This window comes from Oncorhynchus masou, chromosome 13 (assembly GCF_036934945.1).
Source record: "Oncorhynchus masou masou isolate Uvic2021 chromosome 13, UVic_Omas_1.1, whole genome shotgun sequence".
In the NCBI taxonomy this organism is placed as follows: Eukaryota; Metazoa; Chordata; class Actinopteri; order Salmoniformes; family Salmonidae; genus Oncorhynchus; species Oncorhynchus masou.
The window spans coordinates 35147927-35174740 of NC_088224.1; the positions used below are offsets into that span (position 1 = coordinate 35147927).

The following is a 26814-nucleotide window of genomic DNA, read 5'->3' on the forward strand; positions in this document are numbered from 1 at the left end:
TTTATTTATCCTGAGGTATTATGTGGTCTTCCACCAGTTAATCGCGTGTGTGTGTGTGTGCATGTGTGTATATGTAGGGGAGAGAGAAGCATGTGTATAATTGTTAGAACAGTGTGATGACTAATAACCTGAGAGCACAGGCCTAGTGGAAGAGGGAGGGAGGGGGGGTGGATGAGTATGTATGTGGGGGAGCAGGGTCTGTTCGGGGAGGGGGGGGATGCGGGGGGGGGGGCAGAGATAATATCCAGGAAGAGGCACAGGGCAGAGAGGGAGTACGCCACTGTGCCCCATCCTGTTTTGTAAACCATATCCTGTAACCTTTTTGGAGTGCAGCTTGGGATGGTTTGGCCAGAGGATAAGGGGCGAGATGGGTGAACAGCAGTGGGGGAGGGTCGTATGTTAGCCAAGGGAAACGCCTGTGGGGGTAAGAGGAGTGTGGTGACCTCACTCCTCCTCTGTGGGAGGTACAGGCAGCACATATACTGCGGGTGATTTATGAGCCGCCATGGCATTTGGCACCCTGCATACACACGTTCTTCCCACCGCCGTGCTTCCGGGAAGCCAACGAGCTCCTTGTGTTTTCCCTTTATTGATCTGGAAGTTGTTTGTCAGCGAGCAGAGCACGCATGTAAGTGATGTAAGATCCAAGATGGGGCAAGGTGAAATTAAACAAAGTGCAGTGAAGACGAGAGAGGGGGAGAGGGACTAAGTGGCAATAAAAGCTTAATGGACGTACAAAAATAGCACACTTTAATTGAGAGGAAGGGGGGGAAAAACGTGGAACAATGAAAAGGAAGAGGAGCATGTGATTAAAATGCACGAGGTCAGTGGGGGTTGGGCAGAAACTCCGCTCTACCTTGGTTCACTCTTAAGAGCTTTTAGCCTAGCTTAGTGACAGTCGGTAGTAGGCAATTGTTCGATACATTTTTGTTGATATGAGTCCATTTGCAGAAGTCACGAACAGTAGCCTACAATAGTATCCGGTCATAATAGGAGTGACTGGATTACCATATGCAATCACAGTTAACCTTACAATGCATATTTTGCAAAGGTCCAACTCAGCTGGCATACTCAGATTGAGGAACAATGGTTCCAGATGTGCACATCAACCAAGCTCAACCAATCAAGCATTTATCTGGAAATCAGATCACCAGCCCTGATATCCAAACTATTACCTTACATGCATCTGGGAATACACACACACACACACGCACGCACGCACACACACACACACACACACACACACACACACACACACACACACACACACACACACACACACACACACACACACACACACACACACACACACACACACACACACATCATGTTTAGGTTAGTTTTGGCATAAATTAGCCTGCAATGACACAGCTCCCCATCCAACCATTCAGCACACATGTCTTGTTATTGATGGCACATGGTAATGTAATGGTATATGCCCCCCCCCCCCTTCCCAACCCTGTGCACAAAAGCAAATATATCACACTGCCGCACGCACACACCGGTTACCCTTGTGACCGGAGCTCCCCAGCGCTTGCGTATTCATCAGCGCGAGTGAGAGATCGATCCTTGTGTGCTGCTGTGCGATTGAGTTGAGTTCAATGTTGGCGATGTGCGGAGAGAGGAAACCACCGCACGCACCTCAAAGAATGACAAGCTCGGTTCATCGGACGTCTTCGATTAACTTTGGATGTTTAGCTGATGTCGACTTTTTAGCTTTTTCTTCAATGGAATCAACAAGAGACTAGTACAATCGCCGCCTTCACAGGAACAGCAAAACAATGTGTTGGAATTTAGTCTAAGAAGCAGCGGCTTCAGATTCTAAATAACGAACGTGATAGGCATTAAGATATAATTCAGTCGCCTGCTGCAGATATTCACCTAACTATTGTGTTATTAATGATCCCAAATATCAGCCAGAGCTAAGAGTACGTTTTCCTACAGCCTAATGTTGACCATTTAGTTTATAGCCTAGCCTACTTGGCAGACGCTCCTGGCATACATACAATAACTCTTATATAAAACGGTTTCTGCGGGTTTTTTTTTAAAGTAGGCAATTCAAGAAGACAACAGTTCAACCTGAATTGAAGGAGTTAGGAGATCAATGATTTGCACTCTAGTGCGAGTGGTGCGCAAAGAAATGTCCCTCTCATGAGGCGCAATGTCTTTACAGCTTCGCATCTTCCATTGACAGGACAGTTGCTGGGAGTGTCACCGGGAGACCTTCTACCAAGAAACTCGATAGGCTGTCCAGAGACAATCTGTGGAAGAGATACACAAAATGGCGAGACATAACCATCGATATTGAGGTAAAAATGTACTTTTAATTAAATGTTGGCTAATTCTGTCAAGTTTAAAGCAATACTTGGCAGACCGCGGGGTTATTTTATTTGCCCCCACCCCCAAGTTTTCTGCGCAAAAAAATAATAAATAAAAAGGTTTTATTTTTATTATATGTTTTTATTTGTTGGACATAAACGACTATTAAAATACCAGCAAATCAGCTCCAAGTGATTTTAATTTTGGTAATCCGCTCCAAAGTATACCCACGCATAATAGAGATATTCAGAAATCATAAAGCTGATTGAGGATCTTTTTACTGGTGAATGTTTTTTTTAAATTACCATATTTTTCTCTCTGCATGCATTTTGTATTTATATTTTTATGTGTGTATTTTCTGTAATTCAGGGCTCATCTGTAAAATATACCTTGGTCTCAGTATGATTCCCTGATAAAATAAAGTTTCAATAAAAAATATATGTGATCGTATACAAGTTTAAGCCAGGTTTGAAATGATTATATTTTGGTCAAATGTTATATCTGTTTGGGCTTCTTGCGGTCAATTTATTTAGTCTACACATTATTTCTAATTAAGTTCCCGACCTGACCATCTGAAAAATGATTGGCCTTTGGCTGAAACTAGTTGATGATCCCTGCATAGGTAATCTGATAAATAAATAAAACACTTGGCGTAGCCTATTTCTTTGCAAAGATGAGGACGCACTTTGCTGACAGCTCGGTTAGCTTTGGCTTCACACTCACAAATACATCACAGGTTGACTACGGGATATGCTTAATTTGTTGGTGTCTCAAGTAAGAAAGTAACTTATGCAATTACTAGATAAGATATAAGTTAAGTATACAGTGACAGATCTAGTAGCCAGCCTCACTCACAAACCAGTCAAATGCCAAACTTTATCATAGCATGTGTCTTATCCACACACACCAAATAAGTAGATTAGAACCTGTTAATATCATGATACTTACCTTATCCCCTCGTTCTATTTCCCCCTTATTCTTTCAGTCTTCCATCCATCCAAATCCCATGATATTTGACGTAGAATAAATTCAACACTACTTTGATAGCCTCATCTAGTGGTTATTCAAATTCCTGCTACAGAATTGACCTGAACCGAAGAATCATTCAAACTAGAAGGCCACAAATACCTCTGGGGGTTGGGGCTGGTGTCATAATGTTATAAATCATTACTAACAGGCCACCTCATGCACTCTGTGTGTTTGTTCCTGCCAGCCCCCCTGTGGTTGATGGTGATGCCTGAGCCCAACCCAGCAATGCAGAAGACGAGAACTCTGTGGTGGCAGGGTCGACTGGGAGTTCCTCTGCTGTTTCTGGTTTTCCCGCTCCTCAGGACCGAACCGCTCCAACTCGACCTGTCGTTCAATGGACTTTCGGAGCCCCAGAATGTGACACTGGCTGCTATCCTGCCTTTGCACAACACTGAATACCCATGGGCCTGGCCTCGCGTGGGACCCGCTCTGATCAGAGCTCTGGAGCGAGTCAATGACGAACCCACCCTGCTGCCAGGCCACCGCCTCCGCATCGTCTACGACAGCAGCGAAAGCAAAGATGGAGTCTGCTCCGACTCAGTGGCGCCGTTGGTGGCCGTGGACCTCAAGTTCTCCTACGACCCGTGGGCCTTCATCGGGCCTGGCTGCGACTATGCTTCGTCTCCTGTGGGTCGCTTCACCACCCACTGGGACGTTCCCATGGTGACGGCCGGGGCAGCGGCCATCGGCTTCAACATGTACACCTCCATCACCAACACGGGCCCCACACACAAGAAGCTGGGCGAGTTTGGGGTGCGCCTGCATCGCCATTTTGGCTGGCACAGGCACGCCATGCTCATGTTCAGTGACAACAAAGACGACGACCGGCCATACTACTTTACGGCAGAGGGGCTGTACACGCAGCTGCAGCTGGACAACATCACCACAGCAGACAAGGTCTTCAATGAGCAGACTGGACCCGTCCAGTATGATGACCTCATCAGTGACATAAGCCAGAGTGCCCGAGGTGAGCTCCCAGTCCAATCTCTGTCCATCTGACCTCTGTCCTATTTCTACCTAAAGTATGCTGGACACCCTCTCTCTTGATCTGGGTGACTGTTTAAGCCTTGTTCTCATCTTGATCCAGTTTTCTTTCTTCTTACAATTGCTTACAGATACATACATGTTGACATGGTTTTATCAAAAACCTGAGAAAATAGCTCCCAATCGGTCACAAACCCAGCTTGCAGAAGATTTGCCTGAACGTTAATGTCCGCACATTAAAGCCATATGTGTAGAATGTGAAAATAAGTGGCCTGACTAATTGCTGTTTGGCAGTAATGGTATTTTGATTCCATTATTTCAGTAATCTGGAGAGAGCAGTCAATCCCAGTTGGTCCTTATTTCAAGACCACATGTGTATGCTGTTTTCATTTGCAACCACTCTTTTCATTATTGTAAATTGACCTGTCAACTTACTAATTGTCTCAATTACCAGATGCAGGACTAAGTTCACATGCGCAGTTTAAATCCAGTAGATTGAATGATAATATTTGAGCTAAAGTTTTATTGACCGAGTGAGTCAATAAACAGATAGACCTAGAATTTGACCAAAAGTGTATTAATGCATGGTACTGGCAGAGCGAGAAAAGTTGTTAACTTGCCACAATGTCAATTAACACACAACACATTGAGGGAGAGAAAACGGACTTCTGTTAACGCACATTTAACAGACAGCATGACAATGTAGGAAGAGAAATGGCTAAAAATCCATAATGGCGGACCTTACGGGTCCCTGTGGCACATTGTTTCCTTGTGAGGAGAGGGACCTTCGTACCGAATTTCATGACTTTAGCTCAAACAGGGTGAGGGGCGTGACCTTTCAAAGTTTGCATTTTCAATCTCTTGTCATAGCTCCACCATCTGGCCAATCGGCCTCATTTTGTAAATGCCGGATCTCTACGCATCACTCACCCAAAATTCGTCAAAATCGGGCCAGTGCTGTCTGAGATGTCACATGTGACTAATGTACTAACGTACTAACATACTGACAAGTCCTCAGTCCCCTCCCTGATTTCAGCGTGGGGAACAATAAATCATGGCAGGGAGTTAGAGAGAGTGAAAAAGAGAGGGTGTGCACAAGCAAAGCGATAGGTCTGTGAAAGATACAGTACAATGGAGGAAACAGGATAGTGTGAGAGAGATTGCAAATAGTAAGAGGGCGTAGGTCTACTAACCGAGAGATGGCAAGTGTTAAAATATAATGGTGTTGAAAGGGTTAAAATATTGAATCATATGGTGTGGGAATAGAATAGTGCTCTCTGCTTTGTTGGGCTATGGATGAATCATAACGAGTCCACCCCCTCCACCTCTGTGTGTGTCAGTGGTCCTATCCACATGGCAGCAGGGAAAACCCTGTGCACATTCTGACACCACAACCTACCACATTTCTTCCCATAAAGAGATGATGCGTCTGGGACTGTGTCTGCAGGTGTGAGATGCCTCGCTGTTTCTGCTCAGATGTGCAGGAAGTTCAGCTGGCATCGCCTTGCTGCTGCCGAGACCATTAAAGGTGCCTCCACAAGCGCTAAAGTCTAGGAGAGAAGTAGAGACGTCTAGGAAATGCTGACAGAACATGTTCCTGAAAACTCTCACACACGCACACACACACACACACGCACACACACACACACACACACACACACACGCACACACACACACACACGCACACACACACACACACACACACACACACACACACACACACACACGCACACACACACACACACACACACACACACACACACACACACACACACACACACACACACACACACACACACACACACACACACACACACACACACACTCTTAAGTTGCGGGAAACTTCAACAGAGGCAACTCCACTTGGCATACAGATAACCTTATTAGGTACTCGAGCGCTTCATTGTTATTTCAAATCTGTAACCAATTAAGTGCTCCCTGGCCAGCCCCCTTAACTGAACCGCCACCAAGCAATCAATATCTCCAATATGAAGTTTGAGAGTGCAGTTAATGGATGTCGCTTTAATTCGATAATTGGCTAGTTCAGGTGTTGACATGCGCTGTCATTTGCATTTTCTCACACCATATCATTATTGATTTTGGAATTAACCCAGAAAGTAACTGTCTTTAGTTGGGCGAGGCGTCCATGTATTGATTGAAAGGAATGTGTCAATGGGAATGCTTGATCGGTGCGAGTTTAATTGGAATGGAGAATGTGTTGTCTGTTTTCTTTGACACATGCAGACACATGCATTTCTGTTGCCAGTACTTTGTGGCTCCATTACTTTTTCTTCTTAGCCTCGGGACACGCTGAAGAAGGTACTTGAAAGCGCACTGAATGATCAGAACTCATCGTTATCCATAGATTTTTAGTTTTGACTTCCTCTATTTGGTCATATACTAACATGGCCTGTCATTTTATTTGACTGGCTGCACAGATGTAAATGTGGAAATTTGATAGTGTGGAAGTGTGGCTCGTAGTTTCTGAGACAGAGGACATTACTTGAACTTGAATATTAGAATGTAGGTGGTATAACTGCCCTGTTGGGAACGACCTCCCTCCTCACACCATGCCCAGCCCCAGCCAGTTTCCTGTATTCCACTCCCCCAGTTCCCACATGGGTACAACAACATTCTTAATTAAAAGTCCCAAACTTAAGCAAGAGATGTAGCCAGTGGCCCCTCTTTGACTTTATAAGGGAAACTGCTCAGGACATTTCTGACACAAAGGTATTTCCTGCGAATCATAATTTGTCCTGACTTTTTGTTCTTCTTGGCCACTGTTTTATAAGGCTATTTCGGGTTTCGGCCCCATATGACCACCATCTGAGTTTATTGACTGTGTCAAACAGTCATTTGTCTCCCAAGCAACCGGGAATCAATTCGCAGGCTAAGCTGACCAGGCTGGGGGCGGAGTGATGGTGGGTGGGAGAGAGAAGGAGAGAGAAGAGGGATGGCTGGCTCCTCTGCTTTATCCCAGTCCATTGTTGAAGGATGCTCAGTTCTCACATGATCTTCGCTGCACTCACCCTCCCTCACCAGGAGCCTAAACGTTTCGTGGTTGGTCAAAATAAGACCGTACCATCAGTGTCCCCTCAGAATCCCTCCACCAATCACCGCTTCAAGAGATTAGGAAACCAATGGGAACCACTCTTTTTTTTTTTTTTTACCCCTTTTTCTCCCCAATTCCGTGGTATCCAATTGTTGTAGTAGCTACTATCTTGTCTCAGCGCTACAACTCCCGTACGGGCTCGGGAGAGACGAAGGTTGAAAGTCATGCGTCCTCCGATACACACCCAACCAGCCACACTGCTTCTTAACACAGCGCACATCCAACCCGGAAGCCAGCCGCACCAATGTGCCAGAGGAAATACTGTGTACCTGGCAACCTTGGTTAGCGCACACTGCACCCGTCCCGCCACAGGAGTCGCTGGTGCGCGATGAGACAAGGACATCCCTACCGACCAAGCCCTCCCTAACCCGGACGACGCTAGGCCAATTGTGCGTCGCCCCACGGACTTCCCGGTCGCGGCCGGTTACGACAGAGCCTGGGCACGAACCCAGAGTCTCTGATGGCACAGCTAGCGCTGCAGTCCACCGCCCTTAACCACTGAGCCACCCGGGAGGCCCTGGGAACCACTCTTAATTGGTCAGAATCAACAGTTTAAAATGTATAATTATATCAATATGCTAGCCCTGCAGACAATATCCCATTGTTGTTTTCCTGTTGTGTTTTTCCCGGCTGTAGCCTGTCCAAGCCCAGGGCCTCTGGAATGATATAAGCCTGATGGTAAAAGGAAACAACGTCATTTGATAAAGTGATTTGCAAGCAGCGCTCTATATCAGAGCCAGCAGTCCCATTTAAAAGGAAGAAAAATAAGCCTGGTTTCTCTGGTGCTTTGAGTTGCAGTGGAGGCGGAGAGCTCCCCTAATTCATACAGCGTGGAGACTTCCAGTGTGGGATTACTTGGTGGTGCTGTGGCTGTCTCTTCCGTCGTGTTTACCCCCCCAGCAGCATTTAGCAAATCACAGCTGGGGATTGTGTCGGTTTGTTAGACTGGAAGGCAAGAGAAGGGGCCTGAGAGAGAGAGAGATTAAGAGCGATACTGTTAGAAAGACATTTAAACATAGAAAGAGAGCCCAGCTAGCATATAATGTTCTGAGAACCATATGTTTCTTAGAGCATGGTAAAAGCCTGGTTGTCTTTTTAAAAAAATTCTACATACAACCCAACTTTCTGGGAATGGTGGAGGATAGTTACTTGACTTCGGAACATTCTCAACACATTTTAAAGAACCTGACAAAAATACATAATTTTCTTGGTATTTCATTACTTTAACATAATGTTTCCTAAAAGTTCAAACATAGTTCTATTTTTATTTCAATTTTGGTAATGTTCTAGGAATAATCTTCAACTTGTTTGACATTGAAAATGTTTTCAAATAGTTCAGAGAACATTAAGAAACAATGTTCTTCTGTGAGAATTTCAGTACTTCGGCATAACGTTTTCAACAGGTGTCATCTATTTCAAGTAATGTTCTCAAATTGTTCCGAGAACATTAAGAACCTTCCATAAAAAAGTAAAATTCAGTGAACATTCTAAGAATGTTATTTAAAAGCATATACATTCCCTTCTCAGCATCAACACAACTATTTTCTATCTTGTTAAGTGTGTCCAGGTGTGTTGGCTGCACTCACTAATTGGCCACACCTGATTTTAAGAAGATTATAGGTTGAAATTTCACTGATGCCATGTCACAGTAAAAAATACATGTGTTTGCATGATTTACTGCCTAAGGAAATTAATTTCCATGTGTCCTATCTGTGCTTGGTGTAAAACAAAACAAAAAAGTTCACCCAAAAGGAGCTAGCAGTTTAAAAAAAAGTCTTATTGAAATATTCAGTGAAAGCTTTAAGGAAGTTACTAAAAAAAACTCCCATTTCTCAGAGCATTAATAAGAAAACCTTAGAGGAAAACTATCAAGGAGCCAGAGAAAAAGTTCTCAGAACCAACCTGTAACGTAAAAATAAATATCCCCAGAACAGGCAAAATGTTCACTTCTGTTCTCAGAACATAAAAAAAAAGAAGTTTTACCAGTCAGGAAACATGTGGCTTTGTTCCCACAACCAATGTTAAACCAAAAACATACGTTCCCACAATTTGCAAGGAACGAAATGTGCTAGCGGTGAGAGCTTTTGTAATGCTGTTCCATCAGATGAGACTGGTGGGAGGAGCTATGGGAGGGACGGGCTCATTGTAGTGGCTGAAATGGAATCAATGGAATGGTGTCAAACACGTTGTTTGACGTGTTTGGTAACGTTCCATTGATTCCGTTCCAGCCATTACAATGAGCCGTCCTCCTATAGTTCCTCCCACCAGCCTCCTCTTTGTTCCATTATTACTTGTAAATGCCCTGGCAGCGTTCACCTGTCACAGTTATGCCGGTAAAGAGTATTTGGATCAGAACGTTAATTTGCCGTAGAGTCATAAATCTCACCAGAAGGGGAGACAGAGTGAGCCAGAATGTGGCAGCTTGTCAAACACAGCCCGAGGGGCAATGAGAAAACAGTTTGTCCTATCTTGCTCCCAGGGAAATATGCATTGTATTTCTTTAATCACATTCCAAATGATTTAGTTCTGGCTGTTTATCTTCCCATCCAAGTAAAATGTTCCACCAATGGTAATAATTTACTTTAAATATTACCTACCCTGGGGCTATGCAAACAAAGTTGCAAAAACAATCTGTTCAAAACATAGAAATGAGTGTGAGAAATAAAGACATAAAGAGATGGCGGAGGCTTGGCCAATGAGGGCTGACTCGGAGAAAGAAAGGAAAAGACCAAGATAGCCAAGACAGAGAACTGGAGAAACGCAAATGGAGTGTGAATGAAAGCACAGAGCTGCTTTGTAATGCTCACTATGTCTAAACCTCAGCTTAGCTGGATTTGAGAGTTTACCCTTCAAGGTATTTGGATAGACGGTCCATTTTTGAAATTCTCCTCCTGATGTGCCAGGATGAAAGTTTGACGGAGAGGAGAATCTGCAAGCATGGCTGAGCTGAGGAGATAGTTTCCATGGATACGGGCAGCATCTGCGCCAGAGCGCAGGAACAGGTGGGCGTGACAGGAGCGATCACCTGCCCTCCTGTGTCGTATATTTTCCTCTGGCGCACATTGGAACTGTCAGTGTGACCAGCAGATTGTCGCTCTCTCCTATTCCCTCTCGCTCTCTTTCACCTGCTCTCAAACACACAGAAACACTCAGTCTGTCTCTCACACACACCACATTCAAATACATACAAGTGGCAGAGTATGATTCAATCTTTTGTAAATCACACAATAACCATAGGTTCGAATTCATGTCATATTAAATTAGGTTTATTTGTCACGTGCGCCGAATACTTACTTACTGTGTATGTATGTGCATCTGACAAGGTACATTTAATGCATGTGGACTAATGATGTGTAGATGTCTAATACTCCCAGATACATAGCAGCCACACATCTGAATGTTGATCAAATTCGCAGGCTAAGCTTTTGAGAAAAAATTATGAGAAAAAAGGCGTGCAATTGCTCTAGACGATTTACAAGACAGGACTTTGAGAACGGACATATACAGTGCATTTGGGAAAAGTATTCAGACCCCTTCACTTTTTCCATATTTTGTTACGTTACAGCCTTATTGTAAAATGGATTAAATTAAGGGTTTTCCTTATACATGTACACACAATACCCCATAATGACAAAGCACAAACAGGTTTTTAGACACTTTAACAAGTTTATTAAACATAAAAACTGAAATACCTTATTTACATAAGTATTCAGACCATTTGCTTTGAGACTTTACATTTTGCTCAGGTGCATCATGTTTCCATTGATCATCCTTGAGATGTTTCTACAACTTGATTGAACTGCACCTGTGGTAAATTCAATTGATTGTACATGATTTTGAAATGCACCCACCTATCTACATAAGGTCCCACAGTTAACAGTGCATGTCAGAGCAAAAACCAAGCCATGAGGTCGAAGGAATTGTCCGTAGAGCTCCGAGACAGGATTGTGTGGAGGCACAGATCTGGGGAAGGGTACCAAAAAATGTCTGCAGCATTGAAGGTCCCCATGAAAACAGTGGCCTTCATCATTCTTAAATGGAAGAAGTCTGGAACCACCAAGACTCTTCCTAGAGCTGGACGCCCGGCCAAACTGAGCAATCAGGGGGGGAAGGGCCTTGGTCAGGGAGGTGACCAAGAACCCGATGGTCACTCTGACAGAGCTCCAGTGTTCCTCTGTGGAGATGGGAGAACCTTCCAGAAGGACAACCATCTCTGCAGCACTCCACCAATCAGGCCTTTATGGTAGAGTGGCCAGACGGAAGCCACTCTTCAGGAAAAGGCACATGACACCTAAAGGACTCTCAGACCATGAGAAACAAGATTCTCTGGTCTGATGAAACCAAGTTCGAACTCTTTGACCTGAATGCCAAGCGTCACGTCTGGAGGAAACATGGCACCATCTCTACTTTGAAGCATGGTGGTGGCAGCATCATGCTGTGGGAACTGGGAGACTAGTCAGAATCGAGGGAAAGATGAACGGAGCGAAGTACAGAGATCCTTGATGAAAACCTACTCCAGAGCACTCAGGAGCTCAGACTGGGACGAAGGTTCACCTTCCAACAGGACAACGACACTGAGCACACATCCAAGGCAACGTAGGAGTGGCTTCGGGACAAGTCTCTGAATGTCCTTGAGTGGCCCAGCCAGAGTTCAGACTTGAACATGATCTAACATTTTTGGAGAGACCAGAAAATAGCTGCACTGTGACGCCTCCCCATCCAACCTGACAGAGCTTGATTGAATCTGCAGAGAATAATGAGAGAAACTCCCCAAATACAGGTGTGCCCAGCTTGTAGCTGAAGACTCGAGGCTGTAATCACTGCCAAAGGTGCTTCAACAAAGTACTGAGTAAAGGGTCTGAATACTTATGTAAATGTGATATTTCATTTTTTTACATATATACATTTGCAGAAATGTCTAAACTTATTTTTGCTTTGTATTTATGTGGTATTGTTTGATGAAGAACAACAAATATTGAATCAATTTTAGAATAAGACTGTAACGTAACAAAGTGGAAAATGAAGGGGTCTGAATACTTTCTGAATGCACTGTATTTACTTTTTTATAAACTTGCCTGGATTTGATTTGCATGACTTAATTTGAACTACAAATTGGATGTGCAAGCAAGGGCATCACTAGAAGTGTTGTCACATAAATTAAATAATGTAAAATAAAGCAACCATTACCATTCATTATGCTGTGTAAAATTTTATCGACGCATCTGATTCTGTGGAATTGTTTATTTGCCACTATCTCACAACTGTTTGATGTCAATAGAATGGATACACGTTTTGGAGTGAATACGCTCCCTATCATCATTGCAAATTGCTTGAACAGAGGTTTATCATTGGTTGAGTTGCTATATCGACTGAAAAGGTAACCCGATGCCTTGTGCACTGGGGCAAAATGATATGATATTGGCCAACTTTTCTGAATTGGTGTAAATTACTTTCACACCAGCTGGGAATCTAACACATTCTTGTATTGGCAAACTAGGTTGCCTTTTCTTTCTTCTCATTTTGGCATGAAAATGCTATCACACCTGTTCAAACAAAACAAACAACCCCTTTCAAATATCCAGCTTTGACAGATACCCACCTTAGATGGCCCATGGAAGTCAGTATGGGAATGAAGTACACATTTACTTTTAGTCTTGTTGACGGACTAAAAGTAAATGTGGACAGTTCTTCCAATATCTTCAATATTTGCCTCGGAATTGGATAAGGACGTGCGCAGTTCCGTCCAGGATGTGTCCTTTTTCACTTGTAGTCTGTGAGAAAGACCTGATCACGTGATGGAGAGCCACGTGAGTGAGAGGTGCAAACACCACGCAGGTAGAAGGTGGTAATTATTATTATTATGATTGTTATTATATTAAGCCCAAAGGCACAACAGCCACTGGCCACAAAAGCATGGATTTTTTTGGGGGGCATTACGGCCACACAAAGGGGATGCTGTCGGAAAATTCGAGGCATTACCAAGTGCTTGTCAAATTGTGAATGAGAGACTGATGAAGTGTGTACAGCCTGTCCAAAAAATAAGAGCTCATGCCTTTCGTGCAACGTTTTTCAAATCATCATTAGAGTCGCGTCATGCAGCCTTAGAATGTATTGAAAATCAAAAGATATAGCCCAACGTTTGTATCATGACTAAGCTACATAAATAACACTAAATTAAGCATATAGAGGTACCTGTTTAGTTGTTAACCGTTCAATACAGAATAGCCGCATGTGCGCACTCCCTCAAATCATTGGGAGAAAATATCCTTTCTATTTTATTCAATTGTATTCTTCATACTACAAAATAATGCCATGAAATTCTAAGCAAATCTTATCTGCTAAATGGAACTAGTGTAGCCCACAGCCATATGGCATAGCCAGATCAGTACCTAACATAAGCACAACTCAGAGTATGTTATTCTGTTCTTCTGAAATAGACTACATTTTATTCACATCATGTTTCTTTAGACCTGTCTAAAATAAATAATGGATTCATTGTGATGGTGTAGCCTATATTACATTAATTAATTAGACTTTTTAAAATGCAGATGTTCCAAAGGTCTGCATCAGTGGCTTGTAGGATATGTGTGGAAGCCAGAAGATGATAAATGTGTTTATGTTAACTAACGGTCAATTACCGTGAGACCGGAAGTTATTTGCTCGACAGTCACTGGCTGATGAAATTTTGTGACCACCACAGCCCTAAACACACCCTGAATCTAACATGACCTCCAATGGAACCAGGTGTGAAAGCCAACTTAGATGGGCAGTTTGACCAGACATAGCTGAAGAGGAATCTACTTGAGGGGGTCAGTGTTTCGGCCTAACACTCAGGACGATGCACCTGGACAGCGGTGCAGCTACACAACAGACGGAGCGTGTTGTTTGGCTGAAGGACCACAGAAGCACGGCTCCGGGGGGATGCCTCGCTAAATGGCACAGCACACACACACACAGAGGAGCGATGGGTCTAACCCTACCTGATTTATAACGGCTGATACAGTAGAGAATGACATGGATAGAAAGATTGCTGGTCCGATTAGCCTGGCAAACGCTCCTGACATTTTTGTGGGCTCTAATAAAGGGGACCATCTGTTGCCGCTGGAGATGTGAGGCCTACGTGGCATGTGCCAAAACACGGGAGGCAGTTATTGCTTCTGTGTGCCGTATGCAAGGCCCGCCATCGCTCGTCATCAACGTGCTGGACGTAGTGTGTAAACAACATGGGCCTGCTGCTGCATTTCTTTCACCACCTAGAATCTAACTCTGCCTGAGATGCTTCCTCGACACAAGAGAAATGGATTTGACGGAATGGAAATGTTCCACTGAGCTAAACATTTTAACGATGTCGGAGAGCTTAGTCAACCTGCTAATATTCCCTGGCAAGAAGCAAATATAAAATGACTTACTAACACAAAGTCAGTCCTTGTTCACCTTCACCCCTAGAAGAGATGTATTATGTACATCGAGCCAGGTACAGTTTGTGGTTGTAAATTATTTAGGCAGGGCACTTTGCAGTATGTAAAGATAATGCATATTAAATCATGCAAATCCCTGTATATTATATTGATAGTAGCTTTGACCCAGCCTTCCCCTTCGAAGAGCGAATGTGAGATTGTTCAAGATAAGATAAGTAGACATTTAGATTGTGAGGTTTTATATCCTAGTCGATGTATTGATTGGTTACAGAATACTTAGGGCACTTTGCATTTCACTTATGTGAAACAAAAGCATCTTACCAACACAAATCCATGTATATAGGATAGTGATTAAGATTGGCAGGTTTAATACTGCTATATAAAATCCAGTTTTTCAGATCCTTTTCAATGTATTGTTAATAGTCTGTTTGACATGTGGCTTTCTGAACCAGAAATGATCCTACAGATCTGGCAACCCTCACCCATCCCAACCCTCATTAATCCTCTCCACGGGGCAGCCACAAATCAACACTGACAGATGACACTCAGAGGACATCCCCACCCCATCGACATCATCCACATCTACCCAGAGAGGACAGGAAGGGGAACGGGAGAGGGGCGAGATGGAAAGCGAGACCATATGAGAGACGGAGAAAAAGGGCACGAGGGGGAAAGGAAAAAGAAAGAGAGAGAGAGACAGGCAAAGAGAGAGAGAGGGATGGAAGAGAAAGAGGAGATAGACGACGGCGTATAAGTAATGAGAGTGATTATAAAGAAGGAGAGGACAAGGAGAGATAAATAGAGACCGAATGTGTGTGAGAAATGGAGCAGCTCGTCCTCCAGTAATGAAGTGGTCTCCCAGCTCCTCAGTCCTAAGTCCCTCACCCCGTCTAATTTACGCAAGCCCGCCTCATGACCACATCCAGTAGAATAATTTAATCAGGCAGGATTTGTTAAGAATAATGACTCTTTCTTGGATGCTTTACATTTGGCGTTAACGCATAGGTTGTTTCAGGGTAGGGAATTGCTTGTAGCAGTTGAGGTATTGTTTTTGTCCACATACAGTTGAAGTCGGAAGTTTACATACACCTTAGCCAAACACATTTCAACTCAGTTTTTCACAATTCCTGACATTTAATCCTAGTAAAAATTCCCTGTCTTAGGTCAGTGAGGATCACCATTTTATTTTAAGAATGTGAAATGTCAGAATTATAGTAGAGAGAATTATTTATTTCAGCTTTTATTTCTTTCATCACATTCCCAGGGGGTCAGAAGTTTGCATACACTCAATTAGTATTCGTAGCATTGCCTTTAAATTATTAAACTTGGGTCAAACGTTTCGGATAGCCTTCCACAAGCTTTCCACAATAAGTTGGGTGAATTTTGGCCCATTCCTCCTGACAGAGCTGGTGTAACTGAGTCAGGTTTGTAGGCCTCCTTGCTCGCACACGCTTTTTCAGTTCTGCCCACACATTTTCTATAGGATTGAGGTCAGGGCTTTGTGATGGCCACTCCAATAGCTTGACTTTGTTGTCCTTAAGCCATTTTGACACAACTTTGGAATTATGCTTGGGGTCATTGTCCATTTGGAAGACCCATTTGCGACCAAGCTTTAACTTCCTGATTAATGTCTTGAGATGTTGCTTAAATATATCCACATAATTTTCCTTCCTCATGATGCCATCTATTTTGTGAAGTGCACCAGTCCCTCCTGCAGCAAAGCACACCCACAACATGATTCTGCCACCCCTGTGCTTCACGGTTGGGATGGTGTTCTTCGGCTTGCAAGCATCCCCCTTTTTCCTCCAAACATAACGATGGTCATTATGGCCAAACAGGTCTATTTTTGTTTCATCAGACCAGAGGACATTTTTCCAAAAAGTATGATCTTTGTCCCCATGTGCAGTTGTAAACTGTAGTTTGGCTTTTTTATGGTGGTTTTGGAGCAGTGGCTTCTTCCTTGCTGAGTGGCCTTTCAGTTTATGTCGACATAGGACTCGTTTGACTGTGGATATAGATACTTTGTACCAGTTTTCTCCAGCATTTTCAAAAGGTCCTTTGCTCTTCTTCTGGGCTTGATTTGCACCTTTCGCACCAAAGTATGTTCATCTCTAGGAGACAGAACGCATCTCCTTCCTGAGCGGTATGACAGCAGCATGATCCCATGGTGTTAAGCTTGCATACTATTGTTTGTACAGATGAACTTGGTACCTTCAGGCATTTGTAAATTGCTCCCAAGAATGAACCAGGCTTGCGGAGGTCTTGGACTGATTTCTTTTGATTTTCCCATGATGTCAAGCAAAGAGGCACTGAGTTTGAAGGTAGGCCTTGAAATACATCAACAGGTGCACCTCCAATTGACTCAAATAATGTCAATTAGCCTATCAGAAGCATCTAAAGCAATTACGTAATTTTCTGGAATTTTCCAAGCTGTTTAAAGGCACAGTCAACTCAGTGTATGTATACTTCTGATCCACTGGAATTGTGATACAGTGAATTATAAGTTAAATAATCTGTCTTTAAACAATTGTTGGAAAAATTACTTGTGTCATGCACAAGGTAGATGTCCTAACCGACTTGCCAAACTATAGATTGTTATCAAGAAATTTGTGGAGTAGTTGAAAAACGAGTTTTAATGACTCCAACCTAAGTGTATGTAAACTTCCGACTTCAACTGTACAGTCGTGGCCAAAAGTTTTGAGAATGACACAAATATTAATTTCCACAAAGTTTGCTGCTTCAGTGTCTTTAGATCTTTTTGTCAGATGTTACTATGGAATACTGAAGTATAAAGACAAGCCTTTCTGTGATAAGGTGCATCTCGGTGAGAGGTGTAGGAGCCAGGCGCAGGAGAGCAGGGAATTTTGAGAAGCGTGTTTAATCATATAGTCCACCAAAACAAAAATGGCACAGACGAAAATCCAAAAACTACACTCTCGAAGAATCAGAAACTTGTGCAAACGCACGGAGGAACAACCACAGTTCAGACACTTACATACACGTGCGTAATAGTGAAAACAATTCAGAAACTTGTGCAAAACGCACGGAGGAACAAACTCCGTTCCTACACTTACATACACGTGCGTAATAGTGAAAACAATAAACATCAAAGATAATCGAGCGCAAATACATACAAGCTTAATCCTGCACGAACTAAGGCAGGCAACAGGTGCCCTATATACACACAGAAGTAAACGCAAATGAAACCAGGTATGAAAAGGAACACAGACAAAACAACCAGAAAAGGAAAAAGTGATGGTGGCGGCTAGTAAACCGGCGCCGCCGAGCGCCGCCCGAACAGGGTGAGGAGTTACCTTCGGTAGAAGTCGTGACACTTTCATAAGTGTCAAAGGCTTTCATTGACAATTACATGAAGTTAATGCAAAGAGTAATTATTTGCAGTGTTAACCCTTCTTTTTCAAAACCTCTACAATCCTCCCTGGCATGTTGTCAATTAACTTCTGGGCCACATCCTGACTGACGGCAGCCCATTCTTGCATAATCAATGCTTGGAGTTTGTCAGAATTTGTGGGTTTTTGTTTGTCCACCCACCTCTTGAGGATTGACCACACGATCTCAATGGGATTAAGGTCTGAGGAGTTTCCTGGCCATGGACCCAAAATATCAATGTTTTGTTCCCCGAGCCACTTAGTTATCACTTTTGCCTTATGGCAAGGTGCTCCATCATGAAAAGGCATTGTTCATCACCAAACTGTTCCTGGATGGTTGGGAGAAGATGCTCTCTGAGGATGTGTTGGTACCATTCTTTATTCGTGGCTGTGTTCTTAGGCAAAATTGTGAGTGAGCCCACTCCCTTGGCTGAGAAGCAACCCCACACATGAATGGCCTCAGGATGCTTTACTGTTGTCATGACACAGGACTGATGGTAGCGCTCACCTTGTCTTCTCCGGAGAAGCTTTTTTACAGATGCCCCAAACAATCGGAAAGGGGATTCATCAGGGAAAATGACTTTACCCCCGTCCTCAGTAGTCCAATCCCTGTACCTTTTGCAGAATATCAGTCTGCCCCTGATGCTTTTCCTGGAGAGAAGTGGCTTCTTTGCTGCCCTTCTTGACACCAGGCCATCCTCCAAAAGTCTTCACCTCACTGTGCGTGCAGATGCACTCACACATGTCTGCTGCCATTCCTGAGCAAGCTATGTACTGGTGGTGCCCCGATCCCGCAGCAGAATCAACTTTAGGAGACGGTCCTGGCACTTGCTGGACTTCCTTGGGTGCCCTGAAGCCTTCTTCACAACAATTGAACCGCTCTCCTTGAAGTTCTTGATGATCCGATAAATGGTTGATTTAGGTGCAATCTTACTGGCAGCAATATCCTTTTTGTGCAAAGCAATGAAGACGGCACGTGTTTCCTTGCAGGTAACCATTGTTGACAGAGGAAGAACAATGATTCCAAGCACCACCCTCCTTTTGAAGCTTCCAGTCAGTTATTAGAACTCAATCAGCATGACAGAGTGATCTCCAGCCTTGTCCTCATCAACACTCACTGTGTTAATTAACGAGAGAATCACTGACATGATGTCAGCTGGTCCTTTTGTGGCAAGACTGAAATGCAGTGGAAATGTTTTTTGGGATTCAGTTCATTTACATGGCAAAGAGGGACTTAATTGCAATTCATCTGATCACTCTTCATAACATTCTGGAGTATATGCAAATATGCATACAAACTGAGGCATTAGACTTTGTGAAATTAATATTTGTGTCATTCTCAAAACTTTTGGCCACGACTGTACATCTGGTTGTTTTGCCAGGTATAATATGGATTCTTTCAGGGTCAGGAAAGGTAGATTTATGCCACAGATTATCCATTATATTGACCAGATACTCAAATGGCCGCTCTAATACTGAATAGGTGTATTAAAAAATGGAAGGCAGTAGGGAGGAGGCAAGATCAGTTTGGACCCTTCTAGCCAATGAGAGGGCAGAAATGCGTGTGAACAACAGGCACAACATCAAAATTGTCTGTATTGTAATAATTCATGAAAATAAAAATGTTAAATAGGGTTAGGCATACGGTTAGCAGTGTGGTTGGGGTTAGGTTTAAAATCAAATTTTAATAAGAGAAACTGTAGAATTAGGTAGGGTTTGCTTTTTGGTAACTTGTGATGACCAGGCAAAACACTGATAAAAAGTGTTTTTTCTCAAAGTTGCCGGGATGTCACATGTCATACTTACAGTGCATTCGGAAAGCATTCAGATCCCTTACCTTTTTACATATTTTGTTATATTACAGTCTTATTCTAAAATTGATTAAATTAATTGTTTTCTGCATCCATCTACCCACAATACCCAATAATGACAAACCAAAAACAAGTTAAAACTTTTTGCAGATTTATAATTATAAAAAACAGAAATACCTTATTTACATAAGTATTCAGACCCTTTGCTATTAGATGCTAAATTGAGCTCAGGTGCTTCCTGTTTCCATTGATCATCCTTGCGATGTTTCTACAACTTGATTAGAATCCACCTGTGAGATATTCTATTGATTGGACATGATTTGGAAAGGCACACACCTGTCTATATAAGGCCCCGCAGTTGACAGTGCATGTCAGAGCAAAAACCAAGCCATGAGGTCGAAGGAATTGTCTGTAGAGCTGGGGAAGTGTACCAAAAACATTTCTGCAGCATTGAAGGTCCCCAAGAACACAGTGGCCTCCATCATTCTTAAATGGAGAAGTTTGGAACCACCAAGACTCCTCCTAGAGCTGCCCACCTGGCCAAACTGAGCAATCGGGGGAGAAGGCCCTTGGTCAGGGAGGTGACCAAGAACCCGATGGTCACTCTGACAGAGCTCCAGAGTTCCTCTATGGAGATGGGAGAACCTCTGTGGAGATGGGAGAACCATCCAGTAGGACAACCATCTCTGCAGCACTCCACCAATCAGGGCTTTATGGTAGAGTTGCCAGATGGAAGCCACTCCTCAGTAAAAGGCACATGGCAGCCCGCTTGGAGTTTGCCAAAAGAGAGAGAGATCCTTGATGAAAACCTGTTCCAGAATGCTCAAGACCTCAGACTCTGGTGAAGGTTCACCTTCCAACAGGTCAATGACCCTAAGCACACAGCCAAGACAATGCAGGAGTGGCTTCGGGACAAGTCTCTGAATGTCCTTGAGTGGCCTAACCAGTACCCGGACTTGAACCCGGTTGAACATCTCCAAAGAGACCTGAAAATGGATGTGCAGCGACGCTCCCCATCCAACCTCACAGAGCTTGAGAGAATTTGCAGAGAATGGGACAAACTCCCCAAATACAGGTGTGCCAAGCTTTTGGTGTCATACCCAAGAAGACTGTAGGCTGTAATCGCTTGCAAAGGTGCTTCAACAAAGTACCGATTGATTGATTGATTGATAGTAAAGGGTCTGAATGCTTATGTAAATGTGATATTAGTTTTTTATTTGTAATACAACAACAAAAATGTCTAACAAACATGTTTTTGCTTTGTTATTATGGCGTATTGTGTGTAGATTGATGAGGTGGGAAAAAAACAATTCAATCAATTTGAGAATAAGGCTGTAACTTAACAAAATGTGGAAAAAGTCAAGGGGTCTGAACACCTTCCCAAATGCACTGTATAATCAGTACACTGGTCACAACCTAATCATTATGAAACTTCTATTCAATCAAATAAGCCACATTAAGCAAATAAGCAATTACATTTTTTGTTAACCAAATTCAACCGTCTCATTGACCTCCATACAAACACTCCTCGCTTGAAGAGACGAAAAAAAGAAAAGACGCCACCTGCTCGAGAAGAAAGATTTTGGGCCCAGTTATTCTTATTCTGTTTATTCTAACAGAAGTGTTGTGTGTAGATCTAGAATCAAACAGTTTACTAGTTTTCTTTCAAATATTTGGGCATTTGATTGATCATGCCAGGAATGCCAAATTGATGGTGTTTGTACTTTTGGGACTATTCCATTTAGCCAGAGAAGTGCACTCAAGTGCAGCCGAAGTATTTGAAAGACAACAAATACCATACCATCTGAAGCCAGGCCTGGTTGTATATAGAACGAAATTTCTGAAAACTTGCAACTTGTGTGGTGAAGAGAGCTATTTTCAATGGTTCGAGTCATCTTTAGACTCAGAGCTTCTTCTTCTCGGCAGGTGCCGGCTGATCAACTGTGAGCCAATGTAAATGGAGGGCAGAGCGTAATGCCTTTAGCTAACAGAGTGTGACAAATGTGTCTCAACAGCGTGAAATTAATGAATGATTCCGCTTTTCAATGGGTTAGGAGCCCATTTTTGTATCTGCCTTCACAGATAATTGTCAAAAATGGAGCAACATAACAATGGGTGACCATTCAGACTATTTTTAATACAGGAAATAAATGCTATCTGCAAGTTTGTCCTAGTCTAACTTTCTTTAAAAATATATTCCATCTAGAGTTACCAAAAAGTACTTTGTTTAGGATGTGTTTTGCCTTAGTATTTGTATTTCATTAATAGGCGTATTGTCTTTCCCCTGCAATTTTTTATGTGGCTGGCCGGCTTTCAAATCATCTGGTGTTTCCCATATTGAGATTTTCTGTAACAGAGGACGTTATGATATGTACGGTCATTGATGTAGAAATTTCCGTACCAGGACGTATCAAAAGTATTTGATCAATCGGGCATGTATATGTGCTTTCTTGAACACGGGGACCTTGCGGGCGCTGCAGGATTTCAGTCCTTCACGGCAGAGTGTGTTACCAATTGTTTTCTTGGTGACTATGTTCCCAACTGCCTTGAAATCATTGACAAGATCCTCCTGTGTAGTTCTGGGCTGATTCCTCACCCTTCTCATGATCATTGCAGATCATTGAGGTGAGATCTTGCATGGAGCCCCAGGCCGAGGGAGATTGACAGTTCTTCTGTGTTTTTTCTATTTGCGAATAATCGCACCAACTGTTGTCACCTTCTCACCAAGCTGCTTGGCGATGGTATTGTAGCCCATTCCAGCCTTGTGTAGGTCTACAATGTTGTCCCTGACATCCTCAGAGAGCTCTTTGGTCTTGGCCATGGTGGAGAGTTTGGAATCTGATTGATTGATTGCTTCTGTGGACAGGTGTCTTTTATACAGGTAACAAACTGAGATTAGGAGCACTCCCTTTAAGAGTGTGGTCCTAATCTTAGCTCGTTACCTGTATAAAAGACACCTGGGAGCCAGATATCTTTCTGATTGAGAGGGGGTCAAATACTTATTTCCCTCATTAAAATGCAAATCACTTAATAACATTTTTGACATGTGTTTTTTTCTGGATTTTTGTTGTTGTTATTCTGTCTCTCACTGTTCAAATAAACCTACCATTAAAATTATAGAATGATAATTTCTTTGTCAGTGGGCAAACGTACAAAATCAGCAGGGGATCAAATGCAGTGGTGCCATTCCTCGCTGAGTTCTGACCATCCCGGAATCACGCGGACCACGGAGATACTGACACGCAAGTTCAGGTGGTCATCCCTTACATTCTCTCCTGTCTCGTCTGTGCATGGGCAAGAGCCCTTGCCAACTACTTACCGGTAAGCTCAAGCCTTTACCTACACCACACAGACCATGGTCTCACATCGCCATGGATTTCTTCACGGATCTGGTGGACTCTTCAGGCTTCACGACTATTTTAGTTGTAGTGGACCGGTTCTCCAAGATGTGCCGACACATCCCCCTTCCGCATCTAACTAATGCCATGGAAATGGCTGAGTGCATGTTCCAAGTGAAATGGCCAAGTGCATGACCCCCCCCACCTCTCCATCAGCCTATCCTTCGGATACCATCCCCAAACCAACGGGCAGACGGAGAATCTGAATCTGGAAATAGGGAAATACCTTCGTCAACACTGCACCCACCAACCACACAAGTGGAGTCGCTATCTAGCCTGGACCGAATACGCACAGAACTCCCCGGTGCATTCCTCCTCACTCCATCTCACTCCTTTTCAGTGTGTCCTCGGGTACCAACCCCGCGTGTTCCCATGGGAGACCAAGCCCGGAACTGTGCCTGCCGTCGAGTGGTTTTGATGGAGTGAGCAGGTTTGGGAGACCACACATCGGCACCTCCATCAAGCGTCACTCTCCCAGAAACGGTTCGCTGACCGGCGTCGCCGACCTACTGCACTCTTCCACCCTGGGCAACGTGTGTGGCTCTCTACCCGGGACATCTGGCGTCGTGACCCCTGAAAAAAGTTCAGTGCCCGGTTCATTGGTCCCTTCAAAATAACACACCTCATCAATCCTGTCACCTACCGTCGCCTACCTCCTCAAGCCTGTGAGGTACAGCCCTCTCCAACCTGCCATTTGACATTGGCGGTGCACCGGCTTATTCCATCCAAGCTCTCCTTGACACCAAGCGCCTGGGTGGTCGCATCTACTACCTGGTGGATTGGGAGGGGTACGGACCCGATGAACGGTCCTGGGTCCTCCTCAGGTCATCCTCGACCCAGCCATGATCCTGGCTTTCCACCGGAACCGTCCTGACTGCCCAGCTCCATGCCCCCCTGGGGGAGGCCCCCTGCTCAGCTTTGTAACACAACAAAATGTGAAAAAGTCAAATCTAATTTTATTGGTCACATACACATGGTTAGCAGATGTTAATGCGAGTGTAGCGAAATGCTTGTTCTTCTAGTTCCAGCAGTGCATTAATATCTACCAAATCATCTAACAATTCCCAACAACTACCTAATACACACAAATCTAAACAGTAATCTAACAATTCCCCAACAACTACCTAATAAACACAAATCTAAAGGGGTGAATGAGAATATGTACATATTTCAATATATGGATGAGCGAGGCAAGGTCCATAGGCAAGGTGCAGTAGATGGTATAAAATACAGTATATATACATGTGATATGAGTAATGTAAGATATGTAAACTTTATTAAAGTGGCATTGTAAAGTGACTAGTGAACCATTTATTAAAGTGTACAGTGATTGGGTCTCAATGTGGGCAGCCGCCGCTCTGTGCTAGTGATTACTGTTTAGCAGTCTGATGGCCTTGAGATAGAAGATGTTTCTCAATCTCTCGGTCCCAGCTTTCATGCACCTGTACTGACCTCACCTTCTGGATGATAGCTGTGTGAACAGGCAGTGGCTCGAGTGGTTGTTGTCCTTGATCGTGTTTTTGGCCTTCCTGTGACATCGGGTGCTGTACGTGTCATGGAGGGCAGGTAGTTTGTCCCCAGTGATGCATTGTGCAGACCGCACCACCCCCTGGAGAACCTTGCGGTTTAGGGTGGTGCAGTTGCCGTTCCAGGCTGTGATACAACCCGACAGGATACTCTCAATTGTGCATCTGTAAAAGTTTGTCAGGGTTTTGGATGACAAGCCAAATTTCTTCAGCCTCCTGTGTGGGTGGACCATTTCAGTTTGTCTGTGATGTGTATGCACAGGAACTTAAAATTGTCCACCTTCTCCTCTGCTGATCCTTCAATGTGGATAGCGGGGTGCTCCCTCTGCTGTTTCCTGAAGTCCACGATCATCTTCTTTGTTTTGTTGACGTTGAAGGAGAGGTTGTTTTCCTGACACCACACTCCGAGTGTCCTCACCTCCTCCCTGTAGGCTGTCTCGTAGTTGTTGGTTGTTTCCTACCTTCACCACATGGGCGTGGCCCGTCAGAAACTCCAGGACCCAGTCGCACACGGAGGGTTTGAGACCCAGGGTCTCACGCTTGATGATGAGCTTGGAGGGTACTATGGTGTTGAATGCTGAGCTGTAGTCAATCAACAGCATTCTTACATAGGTATTCCTTTTTGTCCAGATGGAATAGGGCAGTGTGCAGTACGATGGCGATTACGTCATCTGTGGACCTGTTGGGGTGATATGCAAACTGAAGTGGGTCTTGGGTGGCCGGTAAGGTGGCGGTGATATGACTAGCCTCTCAAAGCACTTCATGATGACAGAAGTGAGTGCTACAGGGTAGTAGTCATTTAGATCCATTTTCTTTGCCTTCTTGGGTATAGGAACAATGGTAGCCATCTTGAAGCATATGGGGACAACAGACTGGGATAGGGAGCGATTAAATATGTCCGTAAACACACCAGCCAGCTCGTCTGCCCATGCTCTGAGGATGCGGCTAGGGATGCCGTCTGGGCCAGCAGCCTTGCGAGGGTTAACATGTTTAAATGTTTTACTCACATCAGCCACTGAGAAGGAGAAGAGGGGAGGGGGTGCAGTCTTTGTTAGCGAGCCGCGACGGTGGTACTGTATTATCCTCAAAGCGGGCAAAGAAGGTGTTTAGTTTGTCTGGAGGTGTGACGTCAGTATCCGTGACGTGGCTGTTTTTGTATTTTTTGTACTGTGATTTCCTGTAGCCCCTGCCATTGAACTGCGACTCCACCTTGTCCCTGTACCGGCATTTCGCTTGTTTGATTGCCTTGCGGAGGGAATAACTACACGGTTTATATTCAGCCATATCACCAGACCCCTTTCCATGGTTAAATGCAATGGATCACGCTTTCAGTTTTTCGCGAATGCCGCCATCCATCCATGGTTTCTGGTTAGGGTAGGTTTTAAAGTCACAGTGGTTACGACATCTCCAATGCACTTATTTACAGTGCCTTGCGAAAGTATTCGGCCCCCTTGAACTTTGCGACCTTTTGCCACATTTCAGGCTTCAAACATAAAGATATAAAACTGTATTTTTTTGTGAAGAATCAACAACAAGTGGGACACAATCATGAAGTGGAACGACATTTATTGGATATTTCATTTAATTTCAGCCTGAAATGTGGCAAAAGGTCGCAAAGTTCAAGGGGGCCGAATACTTTCACAAGGCACTGTATAGACGCACTCACCGAGTCAGCATTGTCGTTCTCTGAGGCTGACTGGAACATATTCCAGTCCGCGTGATCAAAACCATCTTGGAGCATGGCTTCCGATTGGTCAGACCAGTGTTGAATGGTTCTGGTCACAGGTACATCTTGTTTGAGCTTTTGCCTATAAGCCGTCTTGGTGTT

General features: G+C 43.8%; 1 protein-coding gene across 1 annotated transcript in view; it reads left to right on the forward strand.

The window, feature by feature from the left end:
* Positions 1-1506: 1506 nt before the first annotated feature.
* Positions 1507-26814, forward strand: part of LOC135552152 (atrial natriuretic peptide receptor 1-like) — a 115828-nt gene continuing 90520 nt past the window's right edge. The window contains exons 1-2 of the mRNA XM_064983595.1: positions 1507-2309; positions 3533-4315. Coding sequence (XP_064839667.1) covers positions 3547-4315 — 769 coding nt within the window. The 5' untranslated portion in view covers positions 1507-2309; positions 3533-3546. The remainder of the gene's footprint in view (positions 2310-3532; positions 4316-26814) is intronic.